At 33.7% G+C, this 23,683-nt stretch overlaps 1 protein-coding gene across 2 annotated transcripts; it reads right to left on the reverse strand.

Moving 5' to 3' along the window:
• Positions 1–1,033: 1,033 nt before the first annotated feature.
• LOC116339606 (ribosomal protein S6 kinase 2 beta) lies at positions 1,034–23,426 on the reverse strand. Of its 2 annotated transcripts, none has more exons than XM_031765581.1 (10): positions 23,085–23,426; positions 21,650–22,402; positions 5,459–5,839; positions 5,198–5,383; positions 4,845–5,069; positions 4,694–4,753; positions 4,405–4,524; positions 3,364–4,238; positions 2,967–3,282; positions 1,034–2,896 (listed from the first exon to the last, which is right to left on the reverse strand). In XM_031765581.1, the coding sequence occupies exons 2-10, from the start codon at positions 21,725–21,727 to the stop codon at positions 2,570–2,572; spliced, it is 2,568 nt and encodes an 855-aa protein (XP_031621441.1). In that variant the 5' UTR covers positions 21,728–22,402; positions 23,085–23,426; the 3' UTR covers positions 1,034–2,569. The 2 variants fall into 2 exon arrangements, with proteins under 2 accessions (XP_031621441.1, XP_031621442.1); XM_031765582.1 differs by having other exon boundaries at positions 23,045–23,426.
• Between the last annotated feature and the right edge of the window lie 257 nt (positions 23,427–23,683).

Raw genomic sequence — 23,683 nt, forward strand, 5'->3', positions numbered from 1 at the left:
CGTTTGTTTTTGTTTTCATTTCTTGCGTTCCAAAGGTCTTTCCAGTGTTGAAACAAACTCTTCGATGTACGATTATGAACACATTCGACCACAAACTCGATTCGAATTCGTGCGTTTTGTGCACGTTTTTGCTCTTAACATAATTGATTTATCAGTTGCGTTCTGGTTTCAATATTATTTATAATTCATCATCATATACATTTCAATGCCATTTTTTCACTGTTCAATTTAAAACATCAGAAAGAAATTTGTCTATTTTTCACAAATACTTATTCTTTCAACAACTTCATTATATACGTGTTATAAAAAAAATTGTGCGCTCTATAGAGAGCGTCAGTATCACTTGATCACCTTTTTTCAACTGTTGAATAGAAATTTTGTGCGAAACAATATAATTCCTCAAATATTTAAGCGATGATGCGTTTTACAGATGCTGTCTATCAAAATTGATCATCTCACAATAAAAAAAAATACACAATTTTGAATCCCGAAATAAAAAAAAATTCAAAGCAGATTTCTCGTTTCAATAAATTGAGATTGGACGATTTATTATGTTTCATGCGCATATGACTACTGAATTTGTTTTACGCACAAAATAAATAAACGCTCATATTATTGTTAGATGAAAAATGTACGATTTCGATTATATTATTCATGCTGCAAGTAAATAGAGCGAAACGCAAAAAGAATAGAATATGTTTATGGTTCATCAATTCTCAAAAGACCCGTGTACATAACATATTATTTCCAGGAACGTATTTTCAATTTTATTGTAAATAATAAATTTGGTTTGATTGAAAAACTCAGCGGAGAAATAGGGAAATGATTCTGATGCAAATTGAACCAGAAAATTCAAATTATGAGATAATTTTCCACTGTCCGAAATATTTCATCGCAAAAAAAAATTGTAGTGAAGTATGTTTATGATTTGGTATTCGAAATAAATCAAATAAACTAAAATCCGAGAAATTTTCTCACATTTTATGCGATAAAAAAAGAAAACCCATTTCAGTTGTAATTCAATTGTGTGTGGTTAAGAATAAAGTTTTTATTTATAATGAATTTGATTGAAAGCCAAAGGAATAGAATGTTGAACATAATTTGGACTTAAAGTGTCTTTTTTTTCTTCATGTCACTTATTTATTAGAATTGATTTAATTGGGAAATTGAAAATATTTTTAGTTCTTAAATTTTAATTGTATAAATTTCATTTTTATTCCAATGTTGTTGTAAAAAAATCCATTACAATCTAATTTATCTGATCAAATAACTCTTTTAGTAGGTGTTACATTCATTGAACTAGATTCGTTTGCACATTGTCATGAGTGCACGCATGACTAAATATATGGGAAGAATTTTTTTTCTAAAAAATGTGAGTTTTTGCATAAGATGTGTTGAATGTGCACTTGAAATTTGCCATTTTCCTATTTAATTGATACGAAACATATTTTATGATTATAATCATAATTATTGATTTTTGCTTAAATCAGTATGACTGTGGAGCATTTCGTTTAATTAATATACAAAAATATTCTCTATTGGTATTGTTCATTTAGTATGCAAGGTGATTTTTTGAAAATATATGCATAATTATTGTACATTTTATATTTTGGGGTTTTATGTCATTTTTTTTGTTGTTGTTGTTTTTGGTTGGCATCCCACAATATAGAATTGTTGATTTTTCTTGGGAAAATCCATTTCAATTTCGTCAAATTGTTCGATAAATATCATCAAAAATACATTGGTGTTCTTACTATTAGCCACAAATCATAAGTTTTTTTTAATTTACAAATATGAGCTGTAAAAACACACAGATCAACATTCATTTTCAAATGTATACACAAAAACACGTAACAATAAACAATTTTTGTTTGTTCAAATACCAAAATTACAATGGAAGAATAATATTGTATTTATAAATAAAATTTATTTGAACTCTTTTTTTTTCAAACTTTTTGTTGTCATTCACTAATTCAGTTAGTGATGATTGACTAAATTGGATTAAATGTTATTTACAAAATATAATTAATTGTGTAATTGGTTTTTTTTTGTTTCGTTGCTACAGTCGCAAACAGATCGACATTGGAAATCTAACTGAATCAAACAAAAAATGGATTCGTAAATACAAAGGGTCAAACCACGAAGAAGGGCTCATTCGTAAAACATAGATAAAAATTTGGAAAGCGATTAGATAAGATTATAATTGGATTTTTATTAAGGGTACATTTGTGATTCTTTGTTGTCTTTGTTGTCATTTAGTCCATAGATTTACACCGATTTAAATGTTAAAAATAGAATTTGTTAAATGGGATTGGAGCGAAACAATAACAAAACTTAGATTTAAAATGACAATTTTACAAATACACAAAATTCAAATACATAGAAGAATTGTTTATAGTCTAAATAAAATATTGAAGCACAAACACCACTCTAACGCATTTAAAGATATATTGGAACTTATCAGCACTTGATCGGGTTCTGGAATATAATATTTCTGTTGTTTTTTGTTTTGTTTGTTCGGTATTTACTTTGATATTGATCAACATTCATTTATCGTATCAATTGCATATTATGTGGCATGCGCATTAATTTTATCTCTGGCACGTCGTTTAGCAAGTGCACTTGCTCCAACTGGGCCGACATTGGCTGCTTGAGGTGACGAAATTGCACGGAATGTTGCATTCACTGCACCCTTCAGCGCAGCGGCCGTTGAATCACAGATCATCGATTGATTTGAGCTGGATGGAATTTCAATCGGTTGAGTACTATTGTATGGTGTTTGTTGCACAATCCATGGATGTCGAAGAATTTGAGCTGTCGTTGGTCTTCGATTTGGCACAATATGCAGCATTTGACGAATCAAGTCTTTTGCATCCGATGAAATCGTATTCCAAATCTAAAAGGAGACATTTTTTTTATTGAACAGGTTGATTATTGAGTGGATTTCATTTTTTTTTTATACTTACACCCGAGTCCAAGTCAATTTTTCCGGCACCAATGCGTGCTAAAATCATTTCGGGCGAATCATTAGGTGAGCTTGCGAATGGAGTTTTTCCCTCAAGCATAATGTACAGTAGAACTCCTAGAGACCAAATATCACATGCTAAATCATAACCTTGTCTTTTTAAAACTTCGGGCGCCACAAAATTGGCTGTATAACAAGGTGTCATCAGTAGTCCATTATCTGCTCTAAGTTGTTTGGCAAAACCTAAATCGCATAGTTTCAATGAATCGGGCGTTTGGTTAATCGAAGCATAGAGAAGATTTGATGGTTTCAAGTCACTGTCAGAGAAAAAAAAAATACGATAATGTCAAACTATTGAATTGAATAAATTTGTCATTGAATGTAATGCAAATGCATACCGATGAACGACACCATGTTCATGTAAATATGCCAAAGCTGAGACGACGGTACGAAGAACAGCGCTTGCTTCACTCTCTGACATTCGTTTCAGTAATAAAATTCGATCCAATAATTCGCCGCCCTTGAGAAGTTCCATCACCAAATAAATATAATTAAAGTCTTCATGTACGCTATACAATGTCACAATATTCGGATGGTTTCCATAACGCAATAGAATCTCGACCTCTTCGCGACAGTCACGATCAGCTTTGCTAATTATTTTCACCGCATATTGTTTTCGTGTGGCACGATGCTCACACAGACGGCATATTGAGAATGTACCACGACCAAGCTCTCGTCCCAATTGGTATTCATCTTGAAATGCGCTCGAATTCAAGCCAGGCATTTCATTTGTGTATGGTGAAATGCGTGACGGAAACAATGGTGGAATGTTTCCGTTACTTGCACTGGATGTTAGTGCACTGGATGCACTTCCACTATTTGAAGCAGGTATTTGTGGAGTATTTCCCGATATTGTATTTGTTGTGTTGCTATCGCTTGGGTTTGTTGTGTTTGAGGTGGTGCCTCCGTTTGTCATGTTTTCAGTTTCGTCCAGTAGACCGGGTGCAATAAAACTAAAACCACGGAATATTTCGCGCGCACTTGCACTAACTGGGCCACCGGGGGAGTCTCGTGGCGATTTACATGTGTATTCTGAATCAAAATAATAAGCATCGTCACGCGACACAGCCGGTATAAATGGTGGACGCACTTTTTTCAACAATAAATTGTCCCAGTCAATTGTTGCAAAAAATTCATGCCTTTTTATTTCATCAATTCCCTCTGGACCGGCTCCAAGTCGATTGCCTGGCACACGTTTGAACAATGCACGCAACTGTAGAACATAAATAACGAAAAAGATGTGATTAGAATGTTTTATTCAATCGAAGAAAACAAAATATATGAAAAAATGAGAGGAAAATTAATGATAAAAAATATGTTCACTTGATTTACAGATTTATTCTCATAAATCATTATTATGGATTTTTACGCATATTTACCAAAGATTGAGCTTCACGACTCAAATTGTCAGGCATTCCGAGTTTGGCTTTTAAAATTTGATCCATTGTTTCTTGTCGCGTTGAACTGTGGAACGGTAGATTTCCCGTCAACATTTCAAACTAAAATACAGATCGAATGCACACACAGAGAGAGGGATGGATAGAGAAAGGGAAACAAAAAATTCAATTTTCGAAACGAATATCATGAATCATGATTGATGAATGTATTTCGGAGAAAAGTAAAATCAACATCAATCAGAATTTTTGATTATTACATTGCACAACGTACCATAAGCACACCAAACGACCACCAATCAGCTGCTACGTCATGACCTTTGCGATTCACTACCTATAAAAAAAACAGAAAAAATATGTAGCTTTTATGTTGGAGCGATTTTTCGATTGAAAAATCGATTGAATAAATAAAATGAAATGTTTACCTCTGGGGCCATATATTCGACCGTTCCGCAGAAACTGTATGTTTTGGAACCGTCGAGTGGTTGCTTTGATAGCCCAAAATCGGTAAGTGCAATATGTCCATCTTGGTCGAGCAGAATATTCTCGGGTTTTAAATCTCGATAAATGATGCCAATGTTGTGTAAGTGACTGAGTGCCAATGCCAATTCTGCCAAGTAGAATTTAACATCTTCTTCCGTGAACATGACCTACATTTTAAAAATTCATAAAAAAACATTGTTGAAGAGAAGAGAAAGAAAAACAATCGCACCACTCAAATGCAAAGTGTTTGCAAATGATATACATCTAAATTGAATTGAAATCGAATTATTTGTACCTCTTTGCTTAGTCTTGTGAAAAGATCACCACCTCGTAAAAAGTCCAAAATCAAATACAATTTTCCGGGCGTTTGAAACGCATAATGCAACTTAACTATGAATGGGTGGCCCACATCTGCTAATATATTTCGTTCGTTTGTGCTTCGTACACGGTCTTTAATTTTTAACGTTGCTTTTTTCAGCACCTAATAAAAGTCAAATGGAAAATGACACAAGTCAGTGAAATGAAACTCGCTACGGTTATCGTCTGAGAGACTTACTTTCATTGCATATAAAACGCCAGCATCGCGTCCAACAATTTTACGCACAAGAAACACTTTTCCAAATGAACCTTCGCCAAGTACTTTGAGCAATTCGAATTGCGATGGATCGGCTTTGTCGTGACCTTCTTTAACAACGTCTTTTAGTTCAATTTCATGTTCGCTTTGGTTGTGATTATGGTGACCTGACTCTAGGTTCAGCTCTTGTTGTGAACCAGACAACGGTGATTTTGTCTGCGGCGTAAGTATCATTTCGGTTTGATCATTTGTATTCGGTTGTAAAATTCGTCCATCGCCTAGCATACGATGCAGACCGCCGTGAATTTTTGTTGTTTCATCAATGGGCTCGTCAACAACCATCTCTTCATCGTTTGTATGCGCCTAAAGCAACGAAATAAAATAAATGGTTTAACAAAATGTTCATTAGCACATTTCGATTTACTTTGGGCGAATTTTATGAAATGAGAAAATACTCCTTGAGATATCAAGAAGAAATTTTGTTGCGCGGAAAATTGATAGAGCATTGATACGATATTGGTTTTTCAAAACACGTTGCATGCACACAAATTAAACAAGAATTATTTGAAAAGAGGGAAAAAACAACTTCAATGGAAGAAGACGCAAACTAATTTTCAGCTTGACAGCTCACACAAACTGTTATCACGATGAGTTTGTGGTGTGAGAATTTTATGCACAAGATTTTATCGCTTTAGTCTGACCAAATAAATGTCTTGGATTCTCTTTTGTTTGCCATTTTCAAAGCGAAACAAATTTCACTTGAGCCAGCAATAATGAGAAATTGATCCCATGAAATGCTGGGCAATGGACGGCGATGAATTCGACTTAAGGAATTTCTTTATTGTCTCTTGAAATGAAAAATGAGGCCCAACAATTCGATGTGGCATTTAATTGAACCACAAGGAACATTATCTATTCACGTATTTGGCGTTTTTTGGCACATTTAAATTGAATTTTCCAAAAAAAAAATCTTAACACAATCATTATTTGCAGATGTTGCGTTTTTTTATTGGAACTAATTTGGTGCGTTGAGAACTAATATAAATACAAATTCTTTCGTTCCTTGGCACTCAGCCTTCTTTAGTATGGTTTGTTTGACATGAACACCCTTAGATTGGACCACTCGGATTTCGAAGGTAAGAAAATTTGATATTTTGTTTACTCCACAGACATGAAAACAAGTATTACGAGATGAAAAAATTCAGGCAAAGGCGCCGGACAAACGAATGAATATTTGCGTGTTTTGAGTTTCATCTGAAGGGAAAATGTTTAGATGTGAATAAGCTTTTGCAAAAACAAATTGGAAAATGGAATATGTCATTCGAGTCGAATACGAAAAGTGAATCTTAAATAAGGTTATTCATTCAATTCACATAAAACGCAAAAACATACAGTCCAAAAGTCGGTAGAAAAAAGTCCAAAACAATAGGACCAAAGAGTTCATATGGTATTTTTGAACAAATGTCATTCATGCTCTACGTTCCATTGTCCTTTTTTTTCTTGATTGAATGTAAAATGTTTTCTTTTCTCCAAGAATTCCAGTCTCTGTAGTTTCGTGACCGAATCACATTTTAAGAAGTTGTATTCGTGTATACGTATAAGCGCATTTGTGAGATTTCTATTGAAAATTTAATGCTTTTCTCTCATCGGTGCCAGGAGGTAAAAGTTGATTTGACGTGGGAGCTAAAACAGACATTTATAGAAAATAATCCTTTCGATTTACCGCGCATTTGCTTTAGAGAACATATTCGTTTGTACAATTGATTTTGTAGCATGTTCCATTGACTCTTGATTTAATTCTATTGCACTTGAGACGTGACATTGTAAGTTCAATAAAATTCACAATAAAAAAAGCGAGAGAAAAAAAAATGCAGAAATCAGAAGATACAAATGAAGCGTAACCCTGTAGCAATCAAACTTTCAACAATTTGCCGCTACGTGAAGAAAAACAACGCCCGTAAAACAAATGCGACACAATGAAGATATTTGGCAGTCTCGTCCCTGCTAAACGTTATTAGGTTGAGAACCACAAAAAGCTTTAGAATACTTACAAAGGAAAAGCACATGGATTTAACAAACAGAACATTTATAAAAGGTCGTATGTTTTATAAATTACATAATTTTTGAGTCATTGAATAATACATATAGGGATGCCGTGTGCAAAGCGGAACATATTTCAACCGAATGATAATTGAATTGAAGAATGCTGTCTTTATTTATTATTCATATGTTATGAATATGAGCATGAATAAAAGATGCCCATCAAGCAATCAATTTAAACGAAAAGACCTGTTGTATGTTGATATAGGGTTTCTATAGGGTCACGTAAATTGATGTTATATTTAGAAAACGCTTTAGATAGTCTCTATTTTCTAATGATTCCATATTGTTTATCGACAATCGATCACCATCGACTTAATGGCTTTGAAAAAAAAACCACACTTAACTTTTACGCCAATTTTCACCAGAATTCAATGAATGTACTTGAATTTTGGTTGAAAAAAAAACGCTGTAAAATTGGAGCTTGTGAAGGTTTCTTTCCTCTCTTGAATTTTCTATTATTGAGCTTATGTAAGGTTTATATCGTTTCCTTTTGTCAAGTTTACTAGAAAAATGTTTGCAATCATCCAAAACATTGTACCCTCAATCGATTTTATATGAAACCGCTTGCGTAAACAAAGATGGAATCCCATTGTATATACAAAATGAAAGCCATGCGATATTCTAAAATATTGAATGTACAACTCGAATTCATTGGAAGCCTGATATGTGTAATGTGTGTGCATGTTAAGAAAATAGAAAGAGCGCGCATTGAAATTATCGTTTGAAGGTCATGTTGTGCATATAACAATATCAAGTGCCAGCCAACTGTTTTATTTTGTTTCTGTTTGGAGGATGTTTGGCGCAAAAGAAAATCAGTTAAAAACCCGAATGGAGAAAGCAAGTATCGATTTTCAGTACACATACAGAACTCGAGAGGGTGAATTAATCAAAATATGTATCAACGCATTGATATAAAAAAATGCGTGGGAACTTCCCAACATACAAATTGGAATTGTTTTGACGCCCGAATTGCCGATATGTATTTTTACCCACACTTGTTCTCGCTTTCTTTCTCTCTCTCACACACACACACTTTCTGGATAAAAACTGCGTCGGTGTTAAATTATTTAATTGATAGAATAATAATCTTAATTGCATGTTATTGAATGTTTAAAAAAAAACATTTCTCGCCTCTATTATTTCGATTGGTTGTAGTCACGAGATAACAGAAATATTTTCATTGTAACATAAAACATTTCACACGACGCATCCATACTTCGATGTAGAGGAATGTAAACAGCAATAAAAAAAACTCATCGTAAATTGCTAGCTATAGCAAATGTGATAAAGTGGCGTTTTGTAATCTTTACACTTGATGTGGGTTTATATATCCACGAGCGCCATCCATGATAGTTTCAATTGGAATGGTATATCTGTAAAATTCTTGCCGGAGATAATAGAAAAGGTCAAACCTTTCGGCATACGACAACATCCACTGTTTCCTTAATCCGATTATAACACATTATTTTTGCAACGAATTTATATGTATTGACCATGTTCCTTTTTTTTAACTTGATTTGCTGCATAAATAATAAATATTTACGTCAGGCTCTTAAATTCTATCACATTGAGTATTTTTTGTCAAATCCATTCATTTTTGTCATGTGATTTCGGTATATGCCTGCGAGTTTATTTATTTATACATCGTTCTTTTATGATCAACAGGAAAATTCGTTGGGTTCCTTCCCGGGGGATAAATTAAATTAACAATTTTAAGTCATCAAAGAAACGGTAAGTTGTCGAATATTGTTTTCTTCTTCTTCTTTCGTTTTCAAAACCAAGACACGGATGTCTTTCATTGTAAACCGATTAATTTGGAAACACTCTCCAAAGTAAAAATGTGAATTTAATACGAATTTCTCTTTCCACATTGGAACACAATGTTCTGGATTCGACTTCTTTTGAATGTGAAAGTTTTCTTGACATTCGCTTTCGTCTGCAGTCTGGTATTCGTTTAATTTTTGATTAATGCGTATGTTTAATTATAGATATTGGGCCTACATACGTTGAGTGGGACGAAAATATTTCTTATTCGGGTGGTTGAAATGAAAATATGTGCAAATTCTTTTTCGTTTCTCGTTAAAAACATGAAAACAAAATCGTAAGTAGTGCTGAAATGTTACGCACATTTGCGTGGGCCATAAGACAGTCAAATCAGCAATCATTCAAGTACACGTGCTGTGAATTCTCATCTGAAAGACATACAATTTATGGGGTTAATGTTTCCGAATTATTGTGATGCTTGTCTTCCGCACAAGTGTTTGTCTTACCATGGTTTTGCCGGTCAAATGATTCTGATTTTGCAAGACAATATCATCGTAAAAATAAACAAACAAATCGTCATGGTTTTTATTCAGATGAACATCGACAAAAGACATAATTGGAGTGGAAGGCTTCTTTGGTATGCCGTCTACTTCGATAACAATTTGCGATCTTTGATATTCGAGTGGTGAAAAGTGGCACTCTTCAGACAGGATTATTGTAAATATGACTGTATTCAATTTGTTCAACCATATAAAATGACTGAAATTCACGGCGCGCTCAGAACTTCAAGTACCAACATCTCTTATCTTCGATGCACTGATAAAGTGATAATATATTCTTCTTTTGGAAGAGCAAAAGTCTTTCAATTGTGCAAAATGAACAGCGAACAGAAAAAAAAACTTTGAACAATACCGTTGAAATTGTTTATTCAGTCTTCCCGAAGTCTGATTGACGTCAGACGATAATATCTTTCTCACATCATCAAAATCAATGCTGATTTATTTAAAATAACAAAGTATTTTCATTGTTGTCTAGAAGAAATTGCGACGCGCTGCTGAAATCGTTCGGTTCGATAATTTTCCATTTGAAGAATTACGTTTTCAATACTAATTGGGAACCATTTCATTCGAACATAGGATTTAATCATTTTAAATGCACTGCACTGAAGAGCTCTCAAAACCTTCGGATCGAAATAAAAAAAAAAATTCTTCATTTTGTTGTAATATTTTGGCATTAACTTGATTCACGTATTTTGCGTATTCAATTTAATTTTTAGCTATTAATCGGCGCATATCGGGATTAATTGGATGAAACGAGATTACAAAATACGCAAAATGCACATTCAATGGATGTAGCACAATTATTTTTTCATTGAAATAGAAGCATTTCCTTAATTATGAGCAAAATTGGCTTATAAAACAATTGAATTGAGATTTTTTTTTGTTTTGAATACTTCAACACAAATAAGCTTTTCTTATTGTTCTAAAGAGAGAGCAATTTCTATAGATAAAGTTTTTTTTTTATTCAAAAGTAAATAAAAAATTGATGTGGATAATCAAATGAATCCATATAAAACCAGTGAAATTCAATTCTTTTGGAAGTGCTTTTTTGTTTGATGGAAAAAAATGCACACATGGCACAAGGTTTTCAGTGAAGATACACTTTACATCGTACAGTAAATCTCCAAATAATGATATCTTTTGGGACAAACAAATATTTTAAGATATTTTCCAGATTTTTTTTTTCATAAACTAGATATAGTTTTGTAAGAATAGTAATTTTTTCATATTATGCACTACATATGAGCGATTGAGAATAAAAATGAAAAGCCGAAAAATACTATTTTTAAAATAGTAAGTTTGAAGGTGCGGTGTCGGCTATTCCCATTTTCATTCAAAGTGAATCATACCTGAGAGAAAAAGTAACTCCAGGCGCATACCCATCAATTACTTGTGCGGAACTCTCAAAGGAAAGATTTTATTTCAGTATATTATTGCCTTCGGCCAATGAATCATTTCACCATTTGAATACTAGATCGATAAAATATGCTTCGATCCAATAAAAATTCGGAGTATTTACGTCAATGGCAATATGATCCAAAACCATTTGATTAGATTGTTACCAAAATAATTACAAATATTAATTAGGGAGTAGTAATTTTACTATATTTTTTTTGCTCTGTGTTTATCCCAGATACCCAAATAATACTGCTTTCAGTCAGATATAATAATATCCCGTTAATTTTGTATGGATTTGTGATGAATATGAGTAGCAGATGTGCCATTAATCTCAGGTCAAATGTTAAAAGCGAATTCTATTTTTGAACAATATAACTTTATTTTCGCTTTTCGTACAAAATAGAATGGGAGTTTTTGCATATGCTCGTCATTGATTTGCTCTTTTTTATTTTTTCGAAACAATTTTCAATGGCTTTTATTTTGCATGATAAAGAAATCTATCATTTCCGTCATCCAAGAGGCAATGCTTCTGGAAAAGGCTGGCGAAATACATGTCAAGCAAATGACATGACAAGCATTTGGCAATGTCGCGATAGATTGAAGTGAGAAAAAAATGGTAAGCATTTTTTATCTTGAGCGAAAGTTGGTATTTGATTGAAGCTTGTCATATCTGAAATGTCGTCAGCAGCGCGAGAGCATCAAAAAGAATTAAATCATGCCATGAGCATAAAAGTGGTTCTACAGATTATTCTGGAAGAGGGTACACCGGTTTCGTAAAATTGAAAAAAAAATCTTCATTTTCATTTTCCAGTAGATAATTTGGTTTGCGGCAATGAGAAGAAGCGATTCAATTTTCAATTCTTGAGCAAATTGTGTCAATTTGATGGTTCTTAACAAATGCCGTTTGAATTTCTTTGAAAGGGTGATTGCAAGCTTCTTTATGTCGTTAAGTGTCTGGCTTCAGGTGATTTTATGACGAAAAAAATGACAGTATATTCGGTCTATGTGCTTAACTACTTCAGTCACCACTACACGGCAAAAGCATTTTCATGAAATGTTAATGCAATATACATTTTCTTTCTTTTATCGATCGAAAGACATAAAATGTAGGTAACATGTTCATTTGATGTAAATATGATTATTCCTTTATTCGGTCGACGGGTTCTTTTCTAAATGGTATATGGTGACATGCAATAAACCGACAGTCATTCACCATCCCATACTATATACTATGCTACTATAATGCTAAACACATATATATTAAAGTAATTCGCAACACAAATTTCGTGCGAAATGGACTGTTCTGGCATCAAGTACTGGAATAAATTTACTAAATGTGCCGCAGACGGATTGAAATCGTTTCGTTTTTTTGGTCGAATACTTTCATTTTGCCATGCCATTTATCTCATATTTTTTGCTATATATTTTTTATCAGTCAGACGTCGGAAAACAACTTTCGTATGGCACAATATCAGTAACGAGCCGGACTGGCATTACACAAAAATATCAAAGTCATGCTTTTTTTTCTATGTATGTCTCACTCTTTTTCGCATACTCTTTCGTTCTATACCTCAATCTTTTTATAGATTAGAAGCGCTTAACGAAAATGCTTCGTTAGCGGCGAGACACAGTTTTATGCTTTTATGCTAAACAGTTTATTCATATAGGTTTCGCTGGAAATTCAAATAAAAACCATACCAGCCATGAAATGAACAAATGGAATTGTTAAAATCATTTTCACGCAACGGGATTTCTGAAGGTGGATTTTACGGGCATAATTGTAACTCCCACGGCAGTGTCCAAAGGACAAATGTGCGTTTCTCGTGCAGGTATGTGAGATAAAATGGTAGATACATGACATGGAAATTATTTTCTTTTTTTACTCGATCAACCTACTCACGTCAAAACACCAGGAAGTTATGTAATAACCATCAAAATTTATGCATACCGCACAACATATGCTTCGCTTTAATTTTCATATTTTAGGTAAATTAAAATGATGAAAGTTGCACGGTATTTGCATACTCAAATAAACCTCTACTTTATATTTATGAAAATGTGTCTGTCGTATGTCATAAAATCAGTGGAAATATTTTATAAAGTAGAATGGAGCGAGACTGAAGCTGAACAGTTTAAATTATACAGAATGCCTAATAAAGTCAACATAAAATCATATAAAATCTAATAAATGAAATTGAAATCCATTTTAGATAAAACCACATAAAAAAGCACAGCATAGCATTTGCTCTCTATTTCTCTCTATTACACTTTAATCTCTATCTGTGTCTTTTCTCACTCTCTCGCTCTTTTGGCTTGCTTATCCAATTTTCTACTTCAAATCTATTGCAAATTTTCATGACATATATCCGAAATGCGACGTAAATTCCAAAAATCCATCAAGAATTAAAGCCTTTTTCCATTTTCCTCACATATCGTCATAATATTATCGTTGAAATCACATAAAATAAGTGGAATGTCAAATATGTATCGGTGGATTTATACGCAATAATATATTGCAATTCGCTTGAAATGAAATTTTCTCTTTTTGGACATCGTCTTCCGTTCCATTGAATTGGCATTGACGATATCTGAATTCCATTCAATTTGAACGACCATTGAATCTATTAGTATAATACAGTTAATTTTCAGAATGAAAAGTTTTTTGTCACACAATGCTTTTCAACGGTGTCCTTTTAAAAACTTTATTTCGTTAATACATATAATATATATTTTCTATTTGAAGCAGTTGCAAGGGGTAAACTAAGATGAGATAAACTAAGAAAAACTAGGAAAAAATTGGCTCTTCTGTGTCCCTCCCCTAGGTAAATAGTAAACCATTTGATAGCTTAATGAATACTTTAACCTTGATATCTTTTTTTGTATGAGTGTTGAAGTTCACATTAATGATGCACAAATGACCATGCTGCATGTTAAACGACAACAAAATGCGTATCAAATGTTCTATTTAAAGTTTTAATTTGCTTCACATAGTTTCATCTGCATATCATTGAATGTTACAACATGTCACATAATCCATGCCACAAAAATGTGCCATAAATCCGAACATAGAATTACATTTCTCCAGAATTATCTGGATTTGTTGCCAGAAATCCAAATGCAACTGTAAACTACATTGATTAAATTGTAATAAATCCCTTCATTTAAAGCGACGCAATCCCGATTTCAGAGTGCAAACAATTTTAGCGTAAAATGTGCAAAATATAAATGAGCAGATGCTTCAGTAATAGTTGTTTTGCGTCATATGCATATATGTAGATTGTAGAGATGGAATTGAGTGTTTTCAAACTCGATGGAATACGTCGTAATAATAATTTTATTAGTTAGTATAATGAGAATGGTTGTATGAAATGCAACGGCCCAAGTAAACAACGTACGGTCAACAACGTAATGAATTGGTGAAAAAGAAGGAAATGAAATCCATTGAAAAGTGTGGGAAAAATGGAAATTAGAGCAGAAACACAAACATTAACATACAGAAGCTTGACAATTTAATGAGTTGTGGAAGCATATATCCTAATTGCTCTTTTTAATTCATTGTTCTCGTGTCGCTCTCGTTCTCACTCTAACTCATTCTTCTTCGCCTTCACCATTTTTCCTCCGTTTGATCCCCTCATTTCACCTCAAGCCTTCCCGTCTTTTGGTTGATGTTTATATAATTGTAAAATGTCATTGGGTTTTCACTCGAAAGCCCATAAATTATCGCATTGGAATTTATATTTATCTGAAGTGGCTTTTTTCGGTCGTGTGCACAGAGTGATGATCGGCTTAAGGACAAAAATATTGTACTTTTGATAATTAAAATTAATTAATTTATTGAGTTTTCAATTTTGCAACGTCTATTTTCAGAATGGCCAGGTGTGTGTGTTTGGGTTTTACCGTGATTTATCCACTCAAATTGTATGTTCGTAAATGCTGTTAAAATCTCGGGATAATGCCAAATAATTATGTCAAAACCACAATGTTTTTAAAATATTCCACTCGATCTCGGTTGACATTTGAATTCAAATTAACGCCAGTAAACCATACGAATAATCTTGTTTATCTTGTAACGCTTAGCTCGGCTTTTTGTTGTCGTTTCGTATCTACAAAAATGATATTGACGTTGAGTACGACATAAACAAACAACGTTTATCGATTTGACAAAGTTGTTTTACAGAGACGATCGGAAATACAAACAAATGTCGGTTGCGCCGGAGACGTATCACAATTTTTTAGCAAAAACCCCATAATGCATTTTGAGATAAACTAAACAAGTTCGGTCAAAGTCGAACAAATAATCACAGTTTAAATTTAAAAAAAAAAACTTCGAATTACAACAAACACAAATAAAAAGTATTTCAATAGCGCACACATTTGCCGCTCTAATAAAGTTGATATTTACAGAACTGTCGTCGTTGATGTATTAAACATTTTGCTATCGTCATCAATTTTGCGCGCATGCTAGAGCTCGCATTCGCTTTGTATGGCGTGTGCACTGTTTTTATTTTGTATTCATAGAACTAGTTCAATAAACGCTAAGTGTTGACATATTTCTTGCATTACGCTAATGGCGCTCTCATGAAAATTATTTTTAAATTGGATGCATGCCGAAAAAGAAGTGCATAATTTCAGAAGAAGAAAATAAATGTTCACAGGTCATAATCATAAAATTGAATACATGTATTGCTGGCTGCCTGACTGTAATTTGTTGAATGTTAATTTCTCGTTTAGTTTAATTCAAACTTCATGCTCTCGTTTCATGCCATCATTTACGGAACAAAGAATGTTTGTCTTAATTTTTTTCAATGGACTCCATCATGTGCTGCGTGATAAATGCACACAAGCGAAATAAACTATTCGATTACAATATTAAATTATATTCATTTTAGAAGACGGAATTCCTATGCGAACAACCATTAGTTTTCTTGATTGTACGGAATGAGAACCAACCGACACTTCTGACCTTTTGCATTCCATATTAAAATTGTGCAAAATGAATGGTGGCAGCGCATGCAGTGTTACAATGTGCCCGTAACAACGCATGTCAAAAACTAATTGTCTTCAATCAAATCGCACAGCATAGGCCATATTCCACAACAAACAATTAGATGTAATTAAACTCATGATTTTCAATGTGCTGGCGCATTTTGCGTCTCACATTCGCATCAGGGTGCAAATGTTATTGAATTCGATGCTACTGCTACAGATGCTACGGCTGCTACTGCTAAATTTTCTTAAAATTGAGGCGCACACAACAATGGCAGCGTTGATCAAATTTAATTATAAATTGAATTGAACCAATAATCTAACTAGACAAACTTTTTGTGTTGAGTATGCATGGACCGTCATCATTGCATATTGAGTGAACGTGATACATAAAAACTTCTTGGAATTTCGTTTTTAAGCCTTGAACATTTTATCAAATTTACAGTTTGACAGTGGGTTTTATTCCAACGATTTCGCTTGAATCATGGGCTATTTTTATGTCGAAAAAGAAAGGCGTAAAGATTGGCGATGATAATTTATGTATGTTATTCACTTCATCGCTCACTATTAGTGAGTCACTAATAAAAGCGAAAAAGATACATATATGGTTGTTGTTGCTGCAACAACTTGATTATGATTTTCCATGGAATGGAGTTGTTTGTCTTTTCGTCGATCGCATTAATTTCGATTTAACGTCAGTGTTATTTCAAGTTTATTGCCAATTCAATTGAACTCATTACAATAGCAACCTCATTGGCGGGCACATCTACCCATTATTTTGTCGTCGCTATGCATTTCCACACATTCCATAATTACTGTACGGTCGTAAATTCACCGTATTAAATCCATTTTCCATACTTATCGTTGACGTTTCAAATTTCGAATTATTTTTGGCGACGTTAAGTGTTCGTCTTGATTCATTCACGATAAAATAAACCGCTTGAAACGAGAGTTAGAGCACATCAAGTAATTGACCTTTGTATCAAGAGGATGATAATGGATTTCGTTGAAATGATGCCTGTGTTTGATCTCAATTTTGAACATAATAACAAATAAAACGAAAGCACAGTATTTACGTCAAACGAAAGTATTCTTATCGTTTATTTAACCAGTTCAATTCACAATTGCTCGCAATAATTATCATTAATATCTATTTCTTTTCATGCACATTTTCTCTGACCATTTGTCGTCATTCTGTGATCTAAGCACTTTCAGTGTAAGAAAACAGATAAAGAGAGACTGAAAATAATACAGTTAGAGTCCGCCAACTCGATGTGTTGGCAATTATGGACCAATTTATATCCACATTACACAGTTGCCATCAGCTTTTCTTTCTCTCCCTCTCCCACGTTTTCTCTTCTATCCATCTGTTCACTTTTCATACTTTTGCTCTGTTAATTGAATTAATGAGAATCCATAGAAATCGATACATACGGCTACATATGGGGACGATAGATTCAATGTCGTTTCTATGGCGAAAATTTGTTCAAGGCAGAAAATTTGATAGAGCTGAAGGAAATGGCAACTGTCACTGAACAAGAAATCTCATGTTCAATTCAAAACAAATAGATAACAAACAATTCAGTGAAATGAAAACGATTTTCGTAATGTACGGCAAGGAAAACCGGCGAGGAAAACATGGATTTCGCTCATGGGAATAGAAATTCGATACATGCCAAAAATTCGTGTAATTTGAAACACATGCCAAAATGAGATGGTTCACTTTCGCCACATAAATATAGACCAACAATCATATAGCATTAAGAATTCAAACGACTACCATAAAATCCAATCAGGCACATGATGGCAACTCCTTTGCCATGAAAATAGCTGAGTTGAATACCGAGATTTGGATACACGGTACGTGCACATAGGCATGTTTGAGAACACATTTATTTTTCTTTTGTCGTGAAAATTCCGTTTTCGCCGGTTTTCTCCGACCGAAATTCTTCAAATTATTGACGGTACACCATATTGTTTATTATCATGAGAACATATGCGTTGAACATGAATTAATCCAAGAAAATCTCATATCACTCTGTTTTTTTTTTTCTTCTGCCTTGACAATCCGTGATAAAAACTTTCGTATCAGCGTATTATTTAACATATGTGCGATGATGAGAATCGAGCCCCCATTTTCATTTCCTTTCGAAACGTGTATATATTTTTTTGTTGTGTCGCAATCAATGTTTTTGTCACCGATGCTGTGTTAACACACGCTCATTCTATCGCAGCAGATATAGCTCAAAATAGAAATTGTATTCATCGTTGTCGCTCACATTGCATTTAATCTATGCATAATCTCATCTGAATGCGCTTTCGTTTATTGTATGCCGCACTCCAAAAGAGAGACACAAATAATGTTTTGTTGGCTGTTGTCATTATCTTAAATCATAACATGGCTAACTAACACATAATCACGTTACATTTACATACACAGAGAATGAATAAAAATGACTTCCATTCTTTGGCATTAATTTTTTTCAAACGTAGGTACTGTCCATTCAAACTACAACTTGAATAGAGTGTGTGTATCACGATGCAATTGCGCATATACTCATACCACAGATCCGCTTTTAAATATATAGAAAATACACAATATTATACTGAAGAGTTACGTGTGACTTTGAATATTGCTGTTGCTTTGTTTGTTGATTGTTTGTTTACCGAATCGCAAAAAAAAACGTCTTCAACTTCATTCAAATGTAAATGAGAGTGAGTATTTTTTTTTCATTGTGCATGACATTTCAATTTACATTGAACAAAAAAAAACACCTCTTATTCTGAGTATGAACGTTATTCAAAAATGTCATCAATTTAATTGATTGCTGCAGTAGCTCAAACCACAAATGATTCTAAGCATCTTGCAAAAAGAACAGGAGACGCAGAGACGACACGATAAAAAAAAATGACATGACCATGAATGTGGCACATTTACAAAATCAACACGCTCATGAAATAAAATAAGCATTCGCAAGTGTTAAGTGATAAATAAAATACGATGGACTTTGTGTTTGAATAATTTTTTTTGTGTGTGCCAGCAACCAAAAAATGCACAACAAAAACGATACATAACTTAATGTGTATGGCAACTAACGTCTATGTTATTTGAGGAAAAGATGATATTTCGTTCGTCACAAACGAATTGAAACAGTCGCCGTTGTTTTAATTAATATTTATGGAGGTTCGATGTTTCCTCTATCATTAATTATGTATGTATACTTAACATAATTCGCAAGTACAGCACACGCGAATGTGAGCTATCGCCGCCTCTGCTGCTGCTGATGCTGTCTCTGCTTGGCATGAGTCAAGAAATCAAGAGAAACAATGACTGATATATATAACGGTCGTCGCCGCTTATTCTTCTCCATTCTGTTACACTTTTTTCACTACTCGCTGGCAATTTCTGGTTTCATTTTATGGTTTCGCACATAAATTTCACACTGTACACAGTGTACACGCAAATGATATTTGTATTCAGCGACACATTTTACTTGATGAAAATTCATATTGTTGAAGATGAATGAGTCAAATAAGTGAAGCTTTTTTTCATCATCATCATCATAATCATAAACTCTTCGTTTTAATTCAAGCAAATGTGTTGAAATTCCAACAAAAATGTGGAGTTAAAGACATGTGGAAAAACGGGTTATATACTTGTAATGGTTTTCTTCGGGTTTATTTTTTCTTCTTCTTTCATTTCTTTCTCTCTAACTCGACCATAAAAGTGCAAGAATGTATGGTAGTACTTTCAGCTTGAAACGATGAGAATGTGCAAAGAAATCAGAAATTACTTTTTCATGGAATTAGTATAATAAATAGAAGTGATTTGTGTTCGTACACAGAATGCCAAATGCTTGCAAAAATTGATAGTGAATACTTTATTTTGCGCTGTATCTGTACATGTATGCTTGTGTGTGTGCACGTGAATGTGTTTACAGTGATTAGAATTGACAAGTGAACACAGTTTTGTTGAATTCAATGAAGTAATCAATTTGTATTTTGTTTGTGTTACATTAAACAAACTGATTGACAATGTGCTCAAAGTCAATTTGTACATAGACTCGGCGATTGTATTAAGTAAAATATATTCGTTTTGCCTTGAAATACGAAAATGAATTGAAAATACCTAGAATTTTGACTTCATATATTGCTTGATGGTTATTTTTCGGCATAGACGACTTACAAACAACAGAAAAAAGACATTGCATGTTTTTATTGTTCGTTTTTTTGCTCTCTTCTTCTTAATAGAATATCGAGTACATTGTACGGTGTTGATATGTATTGAAAGACCGCAAGCATTTTCTGATTGAGGAATGGCAAGAGAACAGATGGGAAAGAGAATCGTGTCAGCGTCAAGTTTACCGTTGTCTGAGTGTTCGGTATATGTGTTCTCTAGAACGCAGAGTATCAACGACTCTTTGTTCCCGCTGTAATACACATTCAAGTGCGAAAAATAATTGAGCACGATGTTAAACTTTTTTTTAATCAACATTCCCGCCCATTCGATTTGTGACTTTTCTCCATCCGCCACTCGTGTAACATTCGATCGATTTTCAGTTTCTTTCTCTACCCTTTGGTTCATCATGTAATCTAAGCTTTAAAAGAAACCGAGGCAAAAAGTGTGTTGTTGAATAACGTTAAATGAGTATATCTCTTGTTTATAAGTATAAAGCTCGCTTTAAATGAATGAAGCCAATGCTCTATATGAAAACGGTTTCGGTATCGATCGCTATCATGTGTGTCTGAGTTTCGTTTTTTCAGACAGAGTCGAGACAAATGCAAATAAAGTACTCGAAAAAATCATGAAAATTTCCATTTCCTACTGTTTGACTGTATCAATTTCAAAATCCATTTATGCAATCAACAAAAAACCAATTGAAGTTCAGAATTTCCAATTCATAGATACAAAAAAAAATATTGGGCGAAAGATTGTCGGCTTTCTTTTAATCATCGTCAAATTTATGTATTCAAATATTTGCTCAATGACACTTGGAATGTGGCAACTCTTGAAGAAAGCATTTTGAATGTGTGGCATCAAATGTTAATGTAGCAAACTAGGAACAACCACAAAATCATCTCGTTCCAGTAAAATAAACATGATGAAAGTACACCGACGAAGAAGCCGCAGGCATTCAATAGGTTAGAATCAAAGAGAATTATTCATAAACGAAATGTGCATTCAACAGTAAAGGAATCAAAGGTCATATCGAAGTTTTTCAGTCCAAGACAATATATTTTCAAGGTAAAAGTGCTCCACCATTCAGTGATAAGAGTGAGTGGGTGAGCTATTGCTATCATAAAGGGGTGCTATTAAAACTGAAGTGAAAAATCAATATAAAATAAAATTGCATATACTCACCACGACGGTGTTGACCACGGTTACGTTTGAATTGCCGATTTGAGCTCTCCATGGATCTCCCGAGTTGGCTAACGGCATGTTATACAGTTCGCATTAACAAATTGTTTGACACACACGCACACTTCACCGAATAATTCGTTGGGAAAATTGGTGTTCATTAAATTAAACCAAAAAAAAAAGCAACTGTACCATGTGACGAATTCACACGCGAATTTACCAACCCAATACACTTTTCACAATAAACAAAACTCTCTCCAGTCGACAGTGTCAGAATTTTAATAACAAAAAAAATACGTCATTCCAATGTTAGGTGAATCGCGTGTGCTTATTACTTTCTGCTAAATTTCGCTTTGTTTTATAAATTTATCATTTTTGTGGGTCGCGGTCGTTGATTACAGCATTATTATTCACAGCTGGCCACGTATTTTTCTGACATAATCCGTTTTGCTATTGTTGCGTCCTTTCGTTTTTTTTCTTTTTTTCTTCACACACACACACACACACACACTTGCGATGCTATTAGAATTAATATTTATTCTTTGTTCAAGTCAAGGATATTTGCATCGTTGTCAATAATGAAAAAAACTTTTTCGTCTCGTACTTATTTATATTTTATATGCAAAAACCGCAGCGTGTTTTATATTAAAGTTCACATGAAATAACCGATCACATAAATTATTATTTAACCGTACGGTGCAGCCAATGTGTGATTCGTTTGTGCCTTTTGGACTGTTTCTATTCTTGTGCTGGCCCCTGAATTGAGAGATTGAAAGAGAAAAAGAAAAGAAAAGAGAAAACATGTATCAAAACAAAAATTTATGTCTGTCGCGAGCGCGCGCTCATGTCGCTATTTTCATTTCCAATTACGTTGAATCGTTCATTTAATTTTGGTTGTGTTATAACTTTGTTTGGCATCGACACGCGAAAGAATCGTATGTGCATACAATTCATTCACATCCTCAATTTGTAAAAAACACGATTTACGTTGGCGATGACGAAGACGGTGGCGGCAACGATATACTACTCGCACACCGCAAAACCAAAATAGAAAAAACGATGAGCGAAACAACAACGACAAAAAACTTTCACTTCAAACTCAATAAAGACAACCACACAAATTCAAATGCAACAATTTTGTGCATAGAGAAAAGATAAGCAGATTTCAGCGAGAAAATAAGAAAACATCGACAATTTTTAATTCGAGATCGTCGACACGGCTGGTGTGCAATGTGCATGCAGAGTCAAAACTGACGAATGAAACGGCGCTTGAATTGTGTGTAAAGCGGATGCCGTATGTTTATGATTTTTCGGAATTTCCCGATTTATCAATTGATTCACTTCATTCGAGCGCAGGAAATGAATTTCATTTGAGTTGAAAAAAAAAGAAACACTCACATCAGTTTCGGTTCTATAATACAATTTAAAAATGACGTACTTGTTTCGGTTGATGATTGAATTCTATTTGATTTCACTAAATGTTCATAAAAATCCAACTTAATTACAAATACATTTCACTTCTTCACTTGACGGCTGTTATTGTGCGCAAACAAAAACACTCTCACACATCACAAATACACTGGATTTTGTAAATATTGATAAACAATGTTGATAAAAAAATGGTGTAGTTTTTCGGTTGTCAAACGATAAAATCTATCAAAGAGTTCCCATCTGCATTGCTACAAAAGGGAGAAGTATCTTTTTGTCAGAAGAAAAAAAAAAACTAGAAAATATTGTATATGTTCGACTGAGCTTCTATATTATTAGCTTCCAATTATGACAGCAGTCGCATAAGAACTGAGTCCAATGGATGATTTCATGGATGGAAATACACACAGATTTTGTGCTGCTGGTCGACATCAAACCGACAGCGAATGCGTATGCATGTATATGTCTATGTATGTGCGTGTTGCGTGTATGTGTGAACAACATCGAAACACAAATTGGAAATGTTTGCGCGCAATTGTCGTCGTAGAGAGATGTGAGTGAAATCTGTGGAATGTTGGTTCGTTAGTGTGCGTATGTTTATGCGATTTT

This window comes from Contarinia nasturtii, unplaced genomic scaffold, assembly GCF_009176525.2.
Source record: "Contarinia nasturtii isolate CC-2019 unplaced genomic scaffold, AAFC_CNas_1.1 Cnas_scaffold_533, whole genome shotgun sequence".
In the NCBI taxonomy this organism is placed as follows: domain Eukaryota; kingdom Metazoa; phylum Arthropoda; class Insecta; order Diptera; family Cecidomyiidae; genus Contarinia; species Contarinia nasturtii.